The sequence below is a fragment of the Aedes aegypti genome, chromosome 2, assembly GCF_002204515.2.
Source record: "Aedes aegypti strain LVP_AGWG chromosome 2, AaegL5.0 Primary Assembly, whole genome shotgun sequence".
In the NCBI taxonomy this organism is placed as follows: Eukaryota; Metazoa; Arthropoda; class Insecta; order Diptera; family Culicidae; genus Aedes; species Aedes aegypti.
The window spans coordinates 206,814,848-206,837,568 of NC_035108.1; the positions used below are offsets into that span (position 1 = coordinate 206,814,848).

The 22,721-nt window shown below is 38.1% G+C and overlaps 1 protein-coding gene across 1 annotated transcript; it reads left to right on the forward strand.

Annotated features, from left to right (window-relative positions):
• Positions 1-17,211: 17,211 nt before the first annotated feature.
• Positions 17,212-21,950, forward strand: LOC5578493 (POU domain protein CF1A). The gene has a single exon (XM_021843827.1). The coding sequence runs from the start codon at positions 18,665-18,667 to the stop codon at positions 19,889-19,891; it is 1,227 nt and encodes a 408-aa protein (XP_021699519.1). The 5' UTR covers positions 17,212-18,664; the 3' UTR covers positions 19,892-21,950.
• Positions 21,951-22,721: the final 771 nt, after the last annotated feature.

A 22,721-nucleotide genomic window follows, 5' to 3' on the forward strand; every position in this document is an offset into this window, starting at 1 on the left:
GCTTTAGAATGAAACATTAGACAAAAACGGTCTTCTACAAAGTTGTTTGTATTAGTAAGGTCCTTTGTTTGGTGTTATTTAAAATTAGGGTGGACCACATTTTCATAGAAATTATGTAACTAACTTTCTTATTTGTAGAAATTATACTATACATGCTTCAGCAAAGTTGTAGACCATTCAATTTCATGCAACTTTGCAAAAAAAAGTTTTTTTATATCTCTTAAATTGACCGATTTAGAGCTATTTTACTACGGTGACATAGGGTGGTCCGAACAAAATTGGTTTTCTGGCTCTAGAGTTTTCAATTCAAATTTCTCATCAAAGTAGTCTATGAAACACTTTTAGAGCTTTGAAAAATGCGTAGTTTGGTGAGTGAAGAAACTCGCTATCTCTTTCCGTTTGGGAGTTATTATTGTTTTTCTCTCAAAAACATGCCTACTTCGATTGTGAATATTTCTGATTGGGGCAAACATAAAAAATATCTTTTGAAGGCATTTAAAAGACAAAAAAAATGTAAATTATATAAAAATATTACAGATGTGTTATTTTTGTAACTCTAATAAAACACCTTGAAAATCAAATATTTTTTATCACAAAAACTTTAATAACTTTTGAACTAAAATAGATATCAGCAATATTTTTGCATGAAAATTTGCGTTTTGTTAAGCTCTAAAAGTCGTTCATAGACGACTTTGACGAAAAACTAATATTAAAAACACTAGAATTGAAAAACTGATTTTTGTTGGACCACCCTGCGCAGATTAGGAAAAAATGCTCTAGATTGGTCAAATTTTGAGCTACAGAAAAACTTTTTTTGGCAAAGTTGGTCAAAATTCCAAGTTCTACCGCTTTGCCTTAGAGTATATACCAGTATTTTTGCAAATGAAAAAGTTGATTATATGATTTGTGTGAAATTGTGGACCACCCTAGTTTTAATGACTCAGTAAGAAAGCCTACATTTTTATAAACAATTTTGTAGAAGATCATTTTTGTCTAAAATTTTATTTTCATGCTCAAAATGCAAAATAATAAAGAAATACATACTATGAAAATCTTCAAAATAGTTTTAAAGCCCTATCTTTCTTATTTCAGATTTCTCGTCAAAGCGGTCTATGAACGACTTTTAGAACTTAACAAAACGCAAATTTTCATGCAAAAAGATTGATGATATCTATTTTAGTTCAAAAGTTAGTTTTTCTGCTTAAAATCATTTGTTTTTAAGGGCATTTTATTAGAGGTACAAAAATAACACATTTGTAATTTTTTGATATAATATACAATTTTATATTGTCTTTTGAATGCCGTCAAAAGATATTTTTTATGTTTGCCCCAATCAAAAATATTCACAATCAAAGTAGGCATGTTTTTGAGAGAAAAACAACAATAACTCCCAAACGGAAAGAGATAACGAGTTACTTCACTCACCAAACTACGCATTTTTCAAAGCTCTAAAAGTGTTTCATAGACTACTTTGATGAGAAATTTGAATTGAAAACTCTAGAGCCAGAAAACCAATTTTGTTCGGACCACCCTATGTCACCGTAGTAAAATAGCTCTAAATCGGTCAATTTAAGAGATATAAAAAAACTTTTTTAGCAAAGTTGCTTGAAATTGAATGGTCTACAACTTTGCTGAAGCATGTATAGTATAATTTCTACAAATAAGAAAGTTAGTTACATAATTTCTATGAAAATGTGGTCCACCCTAATTTTCAATAACACCAAACAAAGGACCTTATTAATACAAACAACTTTGTAGAAGACCGTTTTTGTCTAATGTTTCATTCTAAAGCTCAAAATTCATCTTTCCGCGTAAAACTGATTCCTGGACCACTGTGCACTGCGTCTACACCAATTCATGCGGGAGTATGGGTTGGGGGAAAGGAATGGCAGAGAGGAATGCCCTGTGGTTAGCAGACTGCCTATTTATCATGAGTATATCATATTTATATAGAGTGGAAGCGTAGGGAATCGGTTTCTTGTCCGTTCCTAATTCTAGCGTTTGCTACCCGACTAGAGGCTTGTAACAAAAATATAATAAAATATTATCAGAATATGATATGCATATCATATTATGATATAATTTTGTTAGGCTCCGTTATCCATAGAACATAATAAAACAGAAATATAACATAATGTGTTTTATTTCCCTTTAAGATATTTTTTTGTTCATTTTTAACAACTTGATAACAAAGTAAATAGATAGTTATGCATTTCAATAATATATAATATTATTGTATATCGAACAGTATTATAATGTTGATACTTTGTATCAAACATTATAACTTGATTTGATATGTTTTTGATAGAATTGAAACACATTTTGTTATGTTTATGTTACTATTCATACACTTTTTGTTATAATTTTAGTTATTTTAACAACATCCTGCATCAAGTTTGTAACAACCTATGTTCGAAAAAAACTTATAACATAATAACATATGCTGATATAATTTTGTTATTGCTGTTTGCATTTGAGATGCAAACCTTGACCAAACTTCCTCCAAATGCGGTAACATAAAACAATCAAAGGACACCTAGCAACGATTATATAAATCACCGCCGCCCTAGCAAGAAAAATCTATCTCTGACTTCGCATTTCTTGTGAAAAATCTTACCGCGTTTGGTATTCCCGCATTTGATATTTGCATTTCAAACGCACACAGCAATATGTACCCTTAGTCGGGTATGAACGAATAAGGTGTGAGTGTGATAGATTGAGAGTGGAAGATAGAAGCAAGTGAAAGATACAACTACAAAATACGAGGAAAGGGACGGGCTTGGGATTGAACCCATGACCTTCTGCATAAGAAGCAGAAGCGGTAGCCATTAGACCACCAACCCGGTCCATCTAACTATAAAGACAGTAGCGTTAAAAGGTACAAAATAAATAATAAAATTTATGTTGTTGTTCTTGTAAGTTGAACTTTCTGTTATTCTTGAAACTTGAAAATATTGTATTGATTAGAATTTGGCAAGCGTATTCGGATTCATGGAGCTATCCTGACGTTGAAGCCAGTAATCAACATCAAAATTTTGTTTTCGAATTTATGAACTTCAATGTTTTTACATTATTTTTGTTTTGTTTCAGCCCTACGCTTGAAAAAAAAAATGAAAGGGGGTATTTTCCAGGAGGGGGTTTCAGTATGTGTGACCAAAATGTAGGATGAGGGGGGAGGGTTGTAAAAATGAACGAAAAAAGCTACATCATTTGTTGACGGTCCTTTAATTCAATAAACATTTGAATCTACATGTCTTTCGAACGTTGCAAATGGAATGAATATTGCATCACATTTGCGATGCAGTTGATGTCAATCTAAAATTAAGTGATATTACACATTAGTTTTTGCTGTGTACTTGAAATCAAGATGGCGTAAAAATCCAAGATGACACTAAGATTTTTCACTCACAATACTACTTATATTCTCTCCACGACTCAAAGAAAACCAACGATTGCATATGCATTAATTGTACTCGCCATATACGTCGTGATTGAAAAAATCGTTTATTTCATAGGGTAAATACCATTGGGGGTCATGCACAAATTACGTTACGCTCCTAGGGGGGGGAGGGGGTCAAGCCAAGCGTGACAAGCCTTACAAAAATTTCGGAGGACTCATACAAAAAACGTGACAAAGGGGGGGAGGGGGTCAAAAAAGTTGAAATTTAGCGTGACATAATTTGTGTACCATCCCTAGCTCATCTAATTTTTATAGCTTTATGCAGTGTTTTCTCAGCTTTCTGATGATAATGCAAGCTAAGATATGACAATTCAGCATTGTAGTTGAAAAGGATTGGTATTTCCTTGAATTTCTTGTGTAATTCTCATACCTATCCCAAATTTCAGTGATACAGATTCATAATACACATATTTTGCTGCAGGATACAGAAGTACAGATAATACAAGGAAAATATACATTGTGGCAATTCTGGGTGTAGTGCTCCAAACACATGCCTATCTTTCCGAGGACCTGGGATCCCATCCCATCCCGAGCACTTATGACTAAAAAGCTTTAAGTAAAAGCCCAGACAACCAAAATGTACCTATAAAGAAATCACTTTTGCGTTATGCGATGCTTATTTGTGCAATGTTTCACGTATAAGATGTTGTAAAAATGCCTTACACGTACAAAAATGGAGGCGATATAATACGCTCCCTGTCGAACAATTCACTCGCTGATGTTGTTTCCGCTTTTAGCTCTTTGTCATCCTAGCAGCGTCGGCCCTTTACATCGCGATATCGGTTTCAAGCACCCTCTAACGAAACCAACGCGTTAGGCAAGTCCTAGCAACGAATCCATTCCCGTCTTCACCGACACATGGCTTAGACTAGACATCGGTAACGCTGAGTTTTTATCTGGTTACACCATATTCCGTTGCAACTGCAGTGCATTATCCAGTATTTTTTTAAGAGTTTTTATCGCCGTCAAGACATCTTCCAGTGCGAGCCGGTAAAATGTAGTGGACGCGAGCATATCGAGCAGGTTACTGTTCGCATAAAGCGGCAAGGTTGTTGGCTGATTATCTGCACAATACACCTTCTGCCAAATTCTGGACCTGATCTTTACCCACACAACCAAAATGTACGTATAACGGAATCACCTGGAGGCTTTGTTTGTGCGAAATTTCACTCATAAGATGTCGCGAAAAGGCCTTCTACGCACGAAAGTGGAGGCGATATGCGTGCATATATTATGTGATGAATAATAACATACAATGCAAGTGTATAAATTTTCTACCGAACTAACCTGTGATCTTATGCGACTTAACTTATGATAACAAATATTGATTTGACAGCTGCTACGGATTGTTTCGGCTTACTTTGGACGAGTGTACGGGACGAAACAAAATGTACATATGAATTCAGAAAAGAAGTGTTTTATGCGATGAAACTCATCAATCTGACGAGTTCATCCACGGTATTTTGCGGGTTTGATTTAATTATTATGTTTAAACGAGTTGTAACGTGAACTTTTATGCGATTTCTGGTTGTCTGGATACTTTGCTTGCTCATCAGTCATTCAGCAAATTACGGAGTCCATGTCAGAGTCAGATATTTTCCTGCTGCTAGGCGATTTTAATCTTCCAAATCTCCACTGGCAATTGGACTAACATTTCAACGGCTATCTTCCTTCAAACGCTTCTACTGAGCAAGCTTGCACCCGTCGAGGCCACTTTTGCCAACGGTCTCCAGCAGATCAACAACATCGTGAACCCAACGGTAATTTATTAGATCTAGTATTTGGTAATTAACCGGAGCATCTCGATCTAGTCTAGCCACCACTCCCACTTTTAGCAGTGCACACACATCATATGCCATTCGTCATGCTTCTCAGCACAAACTTTCCCGATGTCTTTGACGACCAATCTGAAGACATTAGCTTTAACTTCCAGCGCTGCAACTTCGAGGTTTTGAATGCTACTCTATCCTCTATCAGCTTGGAGATCCATCCAGACAGTTCGGTGGATTGCGCTCTCACGACATTCTACAATAAACCAAAGCAGGTAAACCTAGAATATGTTCCTTGTAAACATCGCGCAACTAACTCCGTCTACAACAAGCCATGGTGGACCACAGAGCTACGAAACCTTCGCAGTGTCCTCCGAAAGAGCAGGACTTCTCGTCCAGATCTGCTGCCAACAAAAGTTATCTTCATGATGTAGAGATTCATTACAACACGCTGATTCTTTCCACGCGCAATGACTATATCACTCGAATCCTATCCTACGCAAAACATAACCCCTCGTCATTCTGGGACTTTATCAAATGCCAGCGGTCTAACAACTGCATGCAAACGTAGAGTATACAGGACATTCAGACAGCACAAATTCTGAAGCAGCTGAGTTGTTTGCAGCGTTCTTTGAAAGCGTCTTTACTCGAGTCTCTCCGTTGAACCGCCATGACATATTCCAGAGCATACCCTCGTTCGACATTAGCATCACATTACCTCAATTTTCAAAATTTTCAATAGAAGAAGTTTGGCAGACCTTCGACGTCAATAATGGTCCTGAAGACGACAATCCTCACCCACGTTGTTGTTTAGCAATACGCGTCCACACTCGCAGGTCCAATCACTGATGTTTTCAATCGATCTCTCGCCAAGAAGAAAATTCCTTGCGCGTGGAAAAATGCTATTATCGTACCAATTCATAGTTCTGGCAGCCGTAACCGTGCTGAAAACTACCGAGGTATCACGCTATTATGCTGCTTAAGTAAGGTGCTCGAGAAGCTCATGTACAACATCCTGCACAACGCCGGATTGCCGATCAACGAATCAACGAACCTCATATGTTATGTCACCGCATTATCTCGTGAGGTGGAATCGAAACAGCAGGTAGACTCGATCTACAAAGATTTTGCGAAGGCTTTTGACACTGTACCGCATCTCTTGACCGTCGAAAAGATGTCGCACCTCGGATTTCCAGGATGGACAACTCAATTGTTGTTTTCGTATCTCTCCGATCGAACGTATACGTGGCCGTTAACTCCACAAGCTCCAGCGCGTTCGAAAAAACCTCGGGAGTACCACAAGGAAGCGTCCTCGACCCGCTTATCTTCATAATTTTCGTGAATAATATGTATTAGCTGTTCTCGTCTTGCAATTTATCCTTCCCAGACGATCTTAAGCTATATCGGGTAATTCGCTCTGCTTTGGACTGCATAGCCATGCAAGCGGACGTCGACGCCATTACTGTGTGGTGCAGTGACAACAAAATGCGAATCAATAGCAACAAATGCAAGGTAATATCTTTCTCTCGCCGCAATAACTAATACGTGCATGAATATACCGTAGGGTCTGTCGTAATTGAACGCGTTTAATCAATCTGCGATCTCGGAGTTACAATCGACTCAAAAATCAGATTCAACGAACACGTTGAAATTATCACTGCTAAGGCTTGACAATCGTGGGGTTTGTTAGACGCTTCGGACTTCACCAACATCTACGCGCTGAAATCCCTATTTTGTGCACTAGTACAGAGCATACTAGAGTACCCAGATCCCTGTGGTCCCCATACCATGTGACGCAAACGATTGGAGTTCAGAAGAAATTTGTGCGTTTTGAATTACGCCACCTACAGGGGATTGATCCTATCAATCTTTCTCATTACCAAGACCGCTGCCGACTCATCAATTTAGAAACTATGTCGGCTAGGAGGACTCAGTAGCAGCTATTGTTTATCTTTGACACCATATGTGGCAACCTCGACTATCCTACTCTTCTAGGCAAAGTCTCTTTCAACGTTCCTCTACGGCGATTCCATAGTTCCCTTCTTTTGACAATTCCTTATCACTGGACTGCGTATGGTCAAAATAACTCTTTTAGTTTGTGTGTTAAAGCTACTAATGCCGTTAGTAATCGGTTTGATTTTAATTTGTCGAAAGTGATGTTTTAATATAAGAAAACTAAGCCTTAAAAATGTTCTCGTCTAAAGATATCCCGTTCCACGGCATACAATTTTTTTTGGGAAGGGTCTTTCATATTTGACATATAATGAGCCCGATTTTTAATTGAACTTGGCACCAATCAATTTGAGCAACTGCTCCGTCAGGCAAATGATATGCTCAAGCCTGCATCGGATTGGTGTTAGTTTGCTGAATAGTCTCGTTATTCATCCAATGTCACATTTTTTCCTTTCCCTGCTGGATGGTGTACCACAAGGATTCCAATCAGAATTCTTTTGAAAACACGTAATCACATTAGGAGCGAAAGGGACGGGGCATGCGGCTGGAATCGAGAGTGAAAATCAATTTATTCACCACATTCAAATTTAACCCCTGCGAGATATCGACCCTTCCCGAAACCCAGTGCCGAAGTGGGGGAGGTGTTGAAACAGCCGACCGACAACAATAGAAAAGGACTTAGAGAGCATTCCACAGCAGGTCGGTGAGTGCCTCCAGGGCATTTGCCATCCCAGTCAGCAAAGCTGTCATTCTTTTCTTTTGCGGGCACAACTCTGGAAAAGTCGAACAAAAACCGGAGCAAACTCCAGTGAATACAAAGTAATTTATCGATTTTTCAATTTACTTTTAAACTAGAATTAAATTTCTCTTTAACATGAGACTTGGTGTGTACAAGACGAGCAACCGTTGTGGAGTAGAAGCGTTGCACGCTTGGCACTCATTTATGATGGAAACACGACTTCTCCTCGCAATAACAACAGCAACGACGCAAAGTGGCGGGCCTTCATGCAAAAGTCGGACAAAACTTCAATTATTGTCTAAAATTGGCTGAAAATTTGACCTTTTGATTGTTTAGGTATGCTGATTCATTTTTTAATGTTAAGTTTTGCATAGCGTGTGTGTTTCCAATCGTAGGGTACTGTTTGATGATATAACACTATTTTTATTTTGGAAATCTTTATCTTGTTCATAAAACAATCATCCAAAAATGGCGAACTCGCCAAGGGCGAAAAGCCACTCAAATAAAAAACAAAAATTATCCAAAAATGCTGGAATTTTCAGAGTGTTGTCCATCATAACAGGGTATATTTTTGGAATTCGTTGAAAATCGTATTTCGAGCTGGCAGAACCTCTAAGATTTCAATGAATCTTTCTGGATAAGTAAACCTCGACAAGTAAACCACTTTGCATACTGAGTTATTCCAATAATTATCTGGACTATCTTTAGAAACGCCAAAACCAAACTTTTATATCCGTTTTTTTCCCAAAATGATGTAATCGAAAAATGTCAACTTCTACAACAAACATTGTATGGATGACTTGTAGATAATTGTATATACAGTGTATAATTTTTTGAATAAAAATAATGTAAAGAATCTAATTCGTGGCCTATATTAAAAAAAAACTTGATTTTCACAATTGAAAGATGGTATTCAAAAATAACGGCGATTTTTTATTTCAATGAAATTTCGTCTGAAGATAGGACATTATCTTTACTACCAACCAATCGCGAGATAGGCATTTTAACGAAAAAAGTTTTTATAACGAAACTTATTCTTGTGTCTATTTTTAACGCGTTATTTTCATGCTACAATGAACAAGTGAAAGTCACAATTATTTCAGAATTCAAAGCAACTCAATAAGCAAGTCAATTTAGTTTAATGAGTTTACTTTAAACTTTTGTTTTGCATATTGTCATGCTTGATAAAATTTACAAATTTGAGGATCGACTCCAATCATTTACACTTCTAGTAGAGGTATAGGTACACAAAAGTATTTTTTTACTTTGAAATACATTACGCAATTTATCTTCCCATTATAATAGTTATAACAATTAAATAACTTTTACTATGTATCATAAATTTGACAAATTTTCGATGATTCATATTTTGTTCAATTGAGTTACAAATTTGGGTTTTCCGTTGTTAAAGAAGAGAATCATGTTTTGAATTAGAAATCTTGCTACCAACTTTTGAGATTCTGTTCAGCTTTCCGCCATTGTGCGACGTTTTGTTGGACACGCGGAACAGAATCAAACCAGCGCTGAAAACAAAAAGTGGGTAGGCACGGTATGGCGACGCACTTTATTATTGAAGGTGGCGTTTTTTTTTTACTTGAATTAGAAATTCAAATTTTCAGCAAACTGAATACAATAACCTCACCACTTTGGGTGTCTGGCTGACTTACAGCTGTTGGGTGCACTCACGCTATTTTAGGCTGGCTCTTTACTGTTGCTGTTGCGTTCTCCTCCAAGAAACTGGGCAGGCAATTTGATGGCAACGAATGATAGCCGCGACGACGGTGCCAAGGTGAGATGTCAACAATTGCAATTTTTTTTGTGGTGACAACATTCGGTGTTAACTTTTCTCACCTTTTCAAGCGGGATGCCTTGGTGTTGCATTTTGGACGCGAGCGCCAAATGAACTGGCAGCATGCAATAGTTTTCTACAAGCGTTGGATCGTCCAAAGTGATTTTCATTGCAGAACTGTCAATTGATAACACTGTTTAGGAAAAATGGCGGGGAAATCTGAATTGACACCACATGGAGATCTGTAGAATTTGTGAAGAAATTCCGTCACAAAACTTGGGAAAATTGGATTATTCTCTCATTAGATGCGAAAATACCTTACCTCCGTTTCACTTTGACCAGATTTGATGAATGCTATAAACTGCGTGAGGTATGTAACAAATTTACTTTGGAAGATCAATAAAAAGTGATAAAAGTGTGCAGTCAGAGTGGACCAAATGCTTATTACCATAATAGCGAAAATGATCAGCGCGCTGAGGAATGTGAGGAAATGAAAAACATTTCAAAAGATTTGTCAGATTTTTCGACATCGAATGATTCTTCTACTTATCTATCAAAAGAAATTTATAAATAGTTCTTAATTCGGTGCATTTGATTTTGATTTTTGACCATTTACCATATTTGAATGGGTGGTCGGAAATTGCAACAATTTCTGTGCAGACAGAGCGGACCAAGTGTTGAAAATGAATAAACTGATTGATTATAGCATTTTTTGAGTTAATTTCAGAGTCCGATAAAAGTTTATGGTAGTTCTATGGTGTATGTATGGAATGTGCTAAAACCCGCTTATTGGAGCAGTATATTTTGGTCGGTACTCAAGATTTTCACTTGGTCTCTGACTGAACACATATTTGAATTTTTCTGGTCTTCAATGCCCTGAGCCTGCAAAACTTTAATTTTGAAGCTATCGTAATGCCACTGATTTCGGAATTGACGAATGGATTATTGAAGAGTTTACTATACTGGTGTCGAAGGGTCTTGATAATCTGCTTATCTTAGAGATATGCACCCAGTTTGACCATGCAAGCATTAAATGATTGTTCTTTTCCTAAAAATTGAGTGAACCAACTCACTGAACGGCGGTCTTTAGTTCAGTCAGAGTGGACCAAGTACACTTAGTCCATCAAAAAATCGTTCAATCGTTCATCATATTATATTGTTTGAATGTAATACAAAATGTGTAGAAATATTGAACAAAAATTTAAACGAGTTCAAAAATTACAGAGCGTTAGATTTTAAACCCATTTTTCTCAAAATATGAAAAATGTCACTTGGTCCACTCTGACTTAAGGCCGACCAATTAGTCCTCAAATTAATCAAGGAAATACAGAGAAATTGCAAAATCATGATTATCTTCTTCTTCTTGGCATTAACGTCCCCACTGGGACAGCGCCGGCTTCTCAGCCACAGTTATTAACTGAGAGCTTTCTTTGCCAAAGTTGCCATTTTTGCATTCGTATAGCGGTGCCGTACCAATCCCAAGAAACACCGAAAACATAAATCCAAATTTAAAAATACACAATTTGTCCTACAATGATTGCTAGAAAGTTTTTGAAACATGTCATGTCTCACGTAAGTCGCTATTTTGTTTTGTTAAACCTTTTAATGTTGAACTTGAATGGAGATGTTCTACTAAGGCATATAATTTGTTTTGCAATACAAATCTACCATTATGCTGACAATGTTCTTATTATGTTTACTATGTTTCAACCATATTATGTTTTATATTTGTCTTCTTATGTTTATCAAAACATGTGTTTGGTTATATGTCTTATTTCGGTTGTTTTAGATATGTACGACAAATAAAGAGTCTCAATATGTCATATTCATGTTGCATGTATGTCTTAATATATACATGTTCTGAATAAACAAATAAATATTATTTTATTTTCAGTCAAATATAAGTTTTTCTAGTTGTCTATGAAACAAATGCAACAAAAGTGACATTTAATACTTTTGATAGCATGGATGATACACTGCCGGCTAAGAAATTCGCCATATGGTGTTCACTGAATACTTTTAAACAAATGTTTTGAGTAAATTATTATTTTTAAGGTATGCTCTAAATGCCGATTTATCAATTTATATGAATGAATAGAGTGTGGTGGTTGTTTGCCACTGTTAAGTACGAAAAAGGTTCAATGGAATTACCTAACTTGCCTACAGTTGTGTTCATGCAGGGCTTACGTGGTTTTGTGAAAAATTGTAGGAAACAAATATAAATACTTAGAAAACACTTCATAGTCATTTGGTATAGGAGTTTTCCGTCAACAAAATTGTAACATAAAGTTTGCCGGAATAGGTTTTGGTAATAACCTGATTAGACTATTATATTTCGGGTACAAATCAACCGTTGTTGATTGATCGTGAGATTTGAGAAGCAATTTCCATGCTACAACTTCCATTTATGCTGTCATAGTCAAATGATTTATCAAACTTATATCACACTGTAAATTTATGATCACACTAGTTGTCCCTGAAAACTGTTCACTGCCTTGAATGAATGGCAAATGATTGGCAATGAAATTTGTGTCTTTTCCCAAAACACTCGTCATGCAGTGTGTCTAAGGGGACCATCTTTAATTTTTGAATTTAATTTTGAATATTTACCATAACGATGAGATTTTTGTTCTGAAGCTTTGAAAAAAGTAATAATAGTTCAGTAAAAGTTCAGTGTATTAGTTGAAAACAAAATAATGAACTAATTTGCAAAATGTGATGATTCCTTTTTGGAAATATTTACTTGGCTTGATGTCGAAAAATGTTAAATAACAGTTATCAATCAATAACAGTTAATCAATAAAAAATGAAGGCTTGTCAATGTCTGCACTTTTACATTTTTCATTGTCGACCATCCAATACATTTCCACTACCAAATGTTCTCAGTATTTTGTTGCGTTAATGGTATGTTGGACAAAGTATAATACATAATTATGTATACCTAAACCCATATGGTACATAGTTTTGACAACAAAAATATGTTGCACAAGCTCCACCTTCTGCGCTTTTCCAGTCATATATAAGTATGAATTCCAGTTTTTTCGCTATGAAACAGAACATTCTCATTAGTCATATTGAAGTCATTGTGATTTATATGAGACATGTTGTGTTACTTGGGAAGTTGAGAAAAAGGCTCTATTCATGTTGTATCGTAAGACCAAACAGAAAAGTAAGCAAATGAGAAGATTTATATTCAATTCTGTACGAAACATCATGTCGAGCCGTCACTGCACAAGAGTGGTAATTTGTAGCTTAATCGGAGCATGTCACCGAATGCCCGAAAATTATCGGAACCACTTCATAGTTCATGGTATGGCAATTATTCACTTCTGGGTAGATAATCAGGAGTATAAAGGTATCATCAGTAATTGATATTTTTGGAGTTCCTATTGAAACCGATATACGGTGACTATATTCCGGAACGACCACAAGCCAGACAACCAAAATGTACGTATAACGAAATCATCTGGAGGCTTTGTATGTGCAAAATTTCACTTATAAGATGTCGCGAAAAGGCCTTCTACGTATAAAAGTGGAGGCGATATACGTGCATATATTATGTAATGAATTATAGCATACAATGCGAGGGTATAAATTATCTACCGAACTAATTTGTGATCCTAAGCGACTTAACTTATGATAACAAATGTTGATTTGACAGCTGCTACGGATTGATTCTACTTACTTTGTACGATTGAACGGGACGAAACAAAATGTACAAATGAACTCAGAAAAAGGCGTTTTATGCGAGAAAACTCATTGATCTGACAATTTTATGCACCGAGTTTTGCGGGTTTGATGTAATTTGTATGAATTAACGAGTTATTGCGTGAACTTTTATGTGACTTCTGGTTGTCTGGTAGTAGTCTCCAAAGTGAAACAGGTGATAGATTATGTCAGGTACCGTAATCCGGGGATCATTGATCAGCGGGGTAACATTGATCGGAATGACTCATCTCGTTAAAAGATCGTATCATCATTTATTGATGGAACATTTCCAAATCACGAATGGTGCTTCTCTTTCTTAGTTTCATAAGCTAATGTAAGTGACGATTTTTGCGAAAATTGCGTTTACATTTTGCGTAAATTTGTCAACTTTTTGAAACAATGATTTCAATAGGTAAGGATGACACTACCGAAGATTCATGTCTTACAAAAGTTCTGTAAACGATATGAGCAAAGAAAATGCAGTTCTTACTAAAAATGGCATCGCGAAAAACGATTACGTTGTCAAAAATTTTATAAGTATGCTCAATTAGGCAACATTAACGAATTACTGTAAATAATATAGAATTCCCTTAGGAAATTGCCTACCTTTAGGCGTATTCCGTGGTTCAAAGTGTTTTTAATTTTAAAATAACTCAAAAAGTAAATGACTTGTAAGCGTTTTGCCTTCACATTCGGCTTCGGGGGCCATGATTTAACTAAGTAACGATATTTTCAATATAACCGAACGTTGTTTACATAGGTGATCAATGTTACCCCATATCAATTAAATCAAAAAATCACTTAAAACATTTTTTAAACATGCTTAACTCTTTCAAAAAACAAAATCCAGTATATAGTCACGAGCTATGGGTGGCAGTACTTGTTTTAAAAATATAAAACATACGACATTTGCATTTTCGAACGAAATATTTAAGAAATATTCAAAAAAATGATCAATGTTACCCCGGATAACGGTACATCATTGTTACATTGATTTTTTTACAGTTATCGATAAGATTTCTTGCATTTCCCTCATAGATAGCCCGAAAAATCCAAAAACATTACCTAATTCGAAATATTCAATGCATGTGTCCAAAAAAAACTTATTTGTGATTTGTCCTGAAAATTTCATCAAAATTGACAGAACGCTTGCGAAGCTACATATATATGAAACTTCGATGTTGGCACCCAGTACTGTAAAGGTTAATGATAATATAATGTATTTAGTTCATTTTCCTCAAACTTAAAAGAAAACTAACACTTTTATGAAATTTTATATTAATGTCCATCATATTCATGTTGGCAGGCCATTTGGCATAAAGTCAGAAGGCATAAAGCTGTTTATCATAAGGTCGAATAGCATAAAAGTTATTTGATATAAAGTCGTTTGGTAGAATGGTCATCTGTTCGAAAACAAGTATTTCTTAGGTGACATGCGTTTCCATGTTTATTTTTAATTCTTCTAGCAAGTCTGCATCCTGGGATGTTCATGGCATTTCTACAGGTTTCAATAATTCAAGATTTTGATGTTGATAATATTAAAAATATTAATTTAAGCTTCTTGAAAACAAAGGATGTTCTTTTGTGTTTTATTCTGTGGCAATGATTATTGGCACTTAATAATTTTACCTTTTGTTTATAACATTTGCCTTGTATCAAACATGGTCTGTTCATATTTTTTTCTGTTGCGTTCGAATTTTTCAAAATTTAGTCATGAATTTTCCCTTCTTTAAAACTTAGACTTTTCATGAGAGGATTTATTTTAAAATGATAAATAATGTGATGCTTTCAGTATTTCATTTTCTCCAGTGTTCTAATATACATTTTTCAAGTGTAGCTGATATCCAAAGCATATGCTTTATTTAAATTTTAAGCTGTGCTGCGGCATGATGTTTTAGTAAACATTATTTTCATTGCTGTCAATATTCCTGTTCTTGTAAGCTTTCGAAGAAGCAGGAGGACATAGTTATATGTTGTGTTTCAATCTTACCATTTTTTTTGAATCAATTATACCAAATGGTCATTATACCAAACGACTTTATGTCAAACGGGGTTCAATCATATTCATTGCTATTGGTTTCTAGTATTAAACTCAAATAGAGTGCAATCCTCTGCTTTTTCCTAATGCGGACCAATCATATTTTATTCGACCAAATAGCACTTCATCGGTGGGGTGACAATATACATTTTTAGAATGATATCGTTTGAATGGACTGATTTGAAAGCATAATACACAATTAAATTATTTTACGGATTCCTGTGAAATTTCAACAGCTGAACAGTTTGGTAAAATAAATTCACGGAGTACGGTAAACTCTTACAGTATTCGGTAAAAAATCACCGGAATCCGTTAAATTCCAACGAAGTTACGGTGTTTTATTTCACCGAACTTTTCAGCTGTTGAGATTACGGTGAAATTCACTGTAAGAGCTTAGTGTGTATGCTTGTAAAACGTTAGCATTCTTAGAAATTATTTTATTGTGTTTCCAGGGTGATGAAACATCATTAGATATCCCTTCCTTGGTTTTGATCGCACTAGTTATAAAAGAAAGAAAATTCACTCTTTTATTCAATCACTTATGCAATTAATGTATTGGATAATTATCTCTTATATTATAATGATTAACTTCAGAAGGGTTTGTTCCACGTTTCAAACTGATTCCACAGAATACTTACGGTAAATTGCTTCTAGTAACTATTAGACGCACATTTTCGGAGAGCCTCACCAAAAAAAATAGTAATCACCAGGAAATAAAAAAAAATCACAGGAACCCTCATTTCCAAAATCTCTATCAATTTCCCTGGATAACATTCCACAACCTATTGCTGCTGCGACCAAGTTGGATCCGCCGGTCTACTCTCGGTAGCATTCTCACCCGTTGCGTTATTATTTCACGTTCCGGTCAGCCTATGCAAAATGAAGCGCTGTCACACTGCTGCTAACAGGCTGCTACTTCTATACGGTCTTCCTCCGGGTTGGCTACATACAATCCGCATCACCGACCGCACAGTAGTTGTAGGTGTAAAAACGCTCTGTACGCATGTACTGTTTCTTTGGCTCTTTTGCCTGCTGAGCACATTTCACCTCCACCTTGTCCGTCATTCCACTTGATACGCGCCGCAGCAGAAGAAGCAAACGAATCGCACAAAGAAGAGATCTCCGAACATTGTAAAAGAATTGAGCAAACATTCTTGCTGGTTTGGCAAGTGACGAGACAAGGTAGCTAGGAACGGAATCTCGCTCGACATCCAGCGGGAGTTAACAGTGCATGGTGAAAATGTTCGACAGAGACGGAAATAGTCGGGTGGTTATCAGGTGGTGAACAACACACGAGGAGGAGAAGTTGCGTGATGTGGTGGTGTGTGGTTGAATGGTTCCAATTGGTGGGAGTGAAACGGGATACTTGTAAGTTGCTGACTCAGTCTTGTTCACTGGGCAAGTGGAAAATGGAAGAAGAGAGATGCCAGAAGAGGCGGAGTTACATTGCGAATGAGAGGTGTTGATATAGATATATACCAATGAAAAGCACCCTGTGAATGAAGTACAGAATGAGGTGAATTGGTTTCGATTGCGTGGTGAGTTGATGATTGCATGAGTCGTTGTGTGGGGAATTTCACTGGTTGAAAGCGTAACAAACTGGTTGAGCGAATTCGTTTGGTCGCTTGGATATACGGCTGAATCAGAGGTATGAGTGTAAGGGTTATGTTTGTGTGGAGACGTGTGTGGAAAGAGTGACAACAAAAATGATCGAGCGAGACACGGCAACCACACCGAGTGCGGTGAATAGTTGAATATATTGTTTAGTCAACTTCTATGATCCGGAGCGTTTGCACGTATATGTCTCGATTGTGCGTGTATATTTATTAATTTATTTTTTTTTTATTTTCACAACGTTTCTTTCCTCGCTGTGAGCTCGGAGAGTGTTTTGCCTCAAACTGGAAAATCCGCGATGACAGTACGGTGGACGACGTAGCAGATGAGAAATCTGTTTTTCGGTGATCGTAAAACAATTTGGATGAATTATCCAAACGAAACGTGCGCGACTGAGAAGAGAACTACGAAATCGACCGTGTACGCGAACGCTCTCCTGCATATAGGCATACGAATTAGAAACCGTAGGTCAGTGGAACGCAAAGTGTTGGTTAGAAACAAAAGTGCGAAGAATCGAATTTTCGCTAGTTTGACATGTTAATGATGATGAAAAGTATCAATATTGGAAGAAATAACACATGAGAACTTGCTGAAGCACGTAAAGCTGTTTGGCTTACGAAAAGCGTGTTTATCGATAGACGTACCTGAAGGTTTGGAACACAGCTGATCTGTATCGTACTTTGTGACATCGAAAGTCAACGAGCGCGCAATTTTAAGCACCGGTACTGTTCCGGTGACAGAAGAAACCAGAATAGCAAGTGATCTAATCTGAAGAGAAAGATATGTGCTGAAGTGTGTTTATGTTTTGATCGGTTCCGTCGACGAAAGTTGAGTTCTTTATGGGTGCCGGCAAAAAAGGTTCCCAAATAAATGCCTCAATTAATTTGAATAATCTTGAATGAAGAAACAGAAATTTACATAATTTGTATACTCTCGCGGGGCGCAGTAGCAACAAGCAAAAACAACAACAACAGTGGCAGCATCCGCGAAGTGATCAAGAACATAAAGTTGAGTTCGGCGAACAAATAAGAAAACGAAATACAGTAAAATTCCAGCGCCAGTAAAACAAATCAAAAGAGTTAGAGAGAAGAAAAGAGAAGTTATTAGCAAGGAGTAAACACACCTGAGAGATGATTGATCGATTCTAGCTGCACTGGAGAATTGAATTATCGATATATGCGCGTTGGTTCACCGATAGACTTGAGAGCGCGACACAGACATACAGCCTTTCGGGTGTTGAGTGGAAACTGGAAAAGGAAGACAAACAAAACAACTCTCCGATTTGATTACTTTGACGTGATCGACATTTTTTGTGTGCCTCGTGGGATCGTCAGCAAGAACTAAAAGTTATCGAAGACCTGTTGTTGCTAGAGAGCTCGGTCAAGACTGGTCGGGTTTTTTGTCAAGTGAAACTTGAAAGCAAAACGGAACAACCAACAGCACCTGAGATAAGCTGGGCCTGAATAGAATATTGCGGTGCCGCTGAGGCGTGTTATGCTAGTGAGCCATATTTCATAAGATAGGAAAACTGAGCCCAAATTTGGAGCCCTGCCCCGCCAGCGTGGAAGGGCTTAACAGCCCTAGAGCGGTGGGGATGGCCGCCACCACGTACATGTCACCCAGTGGCGAGCTTGATATGGCCTTAGGCGGCGGATATCATACATCTTCACCGCGGAGTGCAGCCGATGCCAACGAGATGAAGTATATGCATCATCACCACCACCACCAGAGTCATCACCATGTGCCCTCTAGTCCTAGTCCTAATCAGGCTGGTCTGGGCTCAGTGACGGGTGGTTTAGGTGGTGTTGGTAATCCATGGGCTGCAATTCAGCCGACTGATCCTTGGGGTTTGCACTCCCATCATCCACATTCCCACCCGCATGCTACAGACGTGAAACAGGAAATGCATTTATCGCAACAAGCTCGAGCACAACAAGGTATGGCTTCGCCACATGCTTGGCATGCACCGGTGCATCCTGGAACGCACTATGCTACCGGAGGATCTCCTCTGCAGTACCACCATGCAATGAACGGCATGCTTCACCATCCTGCTCATCCTGCTCATCACCAAAGTGCACCACCTCTACATCACTCGTTACGAGGTGAATCGCCCCAGCTACATATACCACACCACCACCTGCAAGGCGATCGGGATGTGAGTGCCGGCGAAGAAGACACTCCAACATCTGACGATCTAGAAGCGTTTGCTAAGCAATTCAAACAGAGACGAATCAAGCTAGGATTTACACAAGCTGATGTTGGCCTAGCGCTGGGCACCCTCTATGGCAATGTATTCTCCCAAACAACGATATGTCGATTTGAGGCTCTACAGTTAAGTTTTAAGAATATGTGCAAACTAAAGCCACTGCTACAGAAATGGCTTGAGGAGGCTGATTCGACGACAGGATCCCCAACGAGCATCGATAAGATTGCCGCTCAGGGTCGGAAACGAAAAAAGCGAACGAGCATCGAGGTGTCAGTGAAGGGAGCCCTAGAACAACACTTCCATAAACAGCCGAAACCGTCGGCTCAAGAAATTACCTCACTTGCCGATTCGCTCCAGCTAGAGAAGGAAGTAGTTCGGGTATGGTTCTGCAATCGACGGCAGAAAGAGAAACGAATGACACCACCGAATACGATGGGTGGCGACATGATGGATGGAATGCCACCCGGACATATGGGCCATGGTGGCCATGGATATCATCCGCATCACGATATGCATGGTAGTCCAATGGGTACCCATAGTCATAGCCACAGCCCGCCCATGCTCAGCCCTCAGAGTATGGGCGGTGGAGGGCACCATCAGCTTACGGCCCACTAGCAATCAGAGCACCAGGAGTCCAGCAATAATCCGGCGGCATTCCAACCAATACACCATCATCCTGCAATTATGCAGCCACATGCCGCCATTGCCGTCTCCTCCGCCCCCGGGAATAGCTATAGCTTAGCATCGACCACCACAAATACCTCTTCGCCACCGTCTTCGACGTCGTCGTCATCCACAACGGCTGCTGGAACACTAGCAGCCGCCTCAGGAGCGTCACCTTCGTCATCGGCGGCGGCCGCTGCTGCCGCTCAAATGTACATAGATCACCGGCATCACCAGCAGCAGCAGCAGATGCATGCTAGGCGGATATTTCAAGAATGGACTCTGCAGTTCGGACCAACCGGAACAGCAACTGGTGCACGATATCTCAACTAAAACCGCGGACAGCTTGGAACAAGCTGATTCCGCACTCTCTACGACACATTCCCACTACATCCCAACCAATGAACGGCAACCTTAACACACGAAACCAATAAAACAAGCAAGCTAGTAAAATAGAAAATAAATTGATGCCCCCTAAATGAATTGTTTAAATAAAAGTTTAAACTTTAAAAAAGCAAGCAAAAAGTGGTGACTTAAATTATACAATTGGTGAGAATTCGATCGAAACTGTGTTTACCTGTACATAGACGAGAATATGTAGAAGTGAGTAACGATGTAAGTTTAATATAATCAGTATGGGGTAAAATCCAGACATGAACATAGTATGAAAGAAAGTAGAATTTATATATGAGCTAACGAAAAAATAACAAAACAAACAACAAGAGCTAGATAGAAATGAATGAAGCGAAATTTCATGAGCAAAAAACCAGAGATGTTCTAGTGATATGTAACGGGCGAGTAAAACGTAACGTGATGAAACCTTACAAACACGTGCAACCAAGTTTGTTCTTACGAGCATTAATAGTCGATCGAAATAAGCGTTCCATCGTCAGTGAAAACCATTTCAACTGTAAGTACATTTGCCCTTTTTGTCCGCGAGTGTTGATATCGAACGGCGACGGCACTTAATTCATGACTGAGCGATACATTAAGCAGCGTGCAGCCGACGGTAGAGCGACGTGGTTATTAAAAGTTCCAGTTTGATATGGTGCAGCTGAAATTAATTGGCAGCTGCTTAGCAAAAGTGAGGAATTTTCGAAGAATTGTTCTGTAGCAGGACCTTTGGGAATAACCCTGGGCCATGCACTAGAGGTAATGGTGTCGTAAATTTTTGAAGTATCGCTCTCTGTGCCACCTTGGATTTGTTCTTTTTCTCCGTCGCTCCGTAGAATGTGTTGAAAGTGTAGTTTGCGTTCTTCCTTTCTCTGCGCCTCGTGCGGGAAATTTCCTGTTCAGGAAATTCCGGTAGTATCCTTTTACGACCTGGAGCCCCCGAAGCCGACGGCAGGCCGATTAGTGATGATTGCTTTCTCTCGGCCTCCTTCTTTTGTTACTTTCACACCTCGGCAAAGGATCGCTAATAAGTCGCAAACGGAGTTCCCATCTGGTCCGTTTCGTTTCTTTTTTTTTCTGTTTGCTACGGATCCTTTTGTGGGTGGGTCCTAAAATTTACTGGGTCAACAAGGGGCAGGGATATTGATGGGTTTCTCGGAGCGCAGTTTCAAGGATTTTCCCATCAGTGGTTTGAATTGCCCTTGCAAACAGTTGTTTCCAGATGTATCTACCTGACATACGTCTAAGTCGGGTATTTCCGGATTGAAAGCACAAGGCTTCTGCCCTTACGGTTGAATCGGTTCTCGGACGAGAAACGTTTATTCGTATATATTGCAAGCTCGAACACAAATGTCCACAGCTGTATACCGAACCATTAAAGAGGGACGATAAAGATACAAGAAAATATTTGTAAAAATCCATCTGATGATGGCGTATAAAGCAAAGCACTAGGCCGTTGTATAGAATCATCTGGAAAAAAAAATAAGAAAATACCGAAAAAAGTGTACGAAACAATTACAAGAACATAGAATACCAATATTTGTATAATGGAACTTGTGTAAGTACCATACGACGAAGAGGAGTATCTCCACAATAAAAGCAAACATTCCAAATGAAATTCCTTGATCTATGTTTTACCTTACATGAGAACCTTTCTTTTTCGCCTTGAATGGACCCCATCAAATTTCGCGTTCATTGACCAAGTATTCGCATGGCAGCAAGAGCCTTAAAAGCATCATTTTGTGCCTTCATTGGATTCCTAGTTTTCTTTGGAAATTTTAGTTTCATCATCGGCAGTATGGTTTGATAGTTCGAAATCACATTACGATGGCAGGTGTACATTTTATACGCAGCCATTATTCTAGCTTATTTTTTTCTGCGCAAGATGTACATACCCGAGAGGAGGTTGATTTCTTTTTAATTGAGTTAGGTGTTTGCTGTTGTTTCGTCCTCTGTTGTGGGGTTAATTGTTTCTTTGCATGTAGGTATTGGCTTGAACTGCTGCCATGCGATGGTCGAAGGTCTAGTCTTAGTAAGTTCTACGCTCGGTTTTGTTTAAGATGCTTTCTGTTTTGATGGTTTTCTGATGAAATGATTATTCTACGATTTATGATGAGGTGATGGCTAAAATTTGATAGACGACACAAGCAGTGCATTGGACACAACGTTTTCAAGTGCAATATTAAACTTATCATGATACGCAGGTTTTAATACTTAAAATTTGTGTTAAATATTTTCTATGTACACCCGATTCTGTTTTTACACGGATTTTTTTTTACACGGCCGTGCAAATAAAAGTTTCCATACATTTTTGTCCGCCAAAATCTTATTTTTGCATAAAACGTCGAGAAATTTTGTTTCTTTTTTTACACGGTTTTTGAAATTTTGA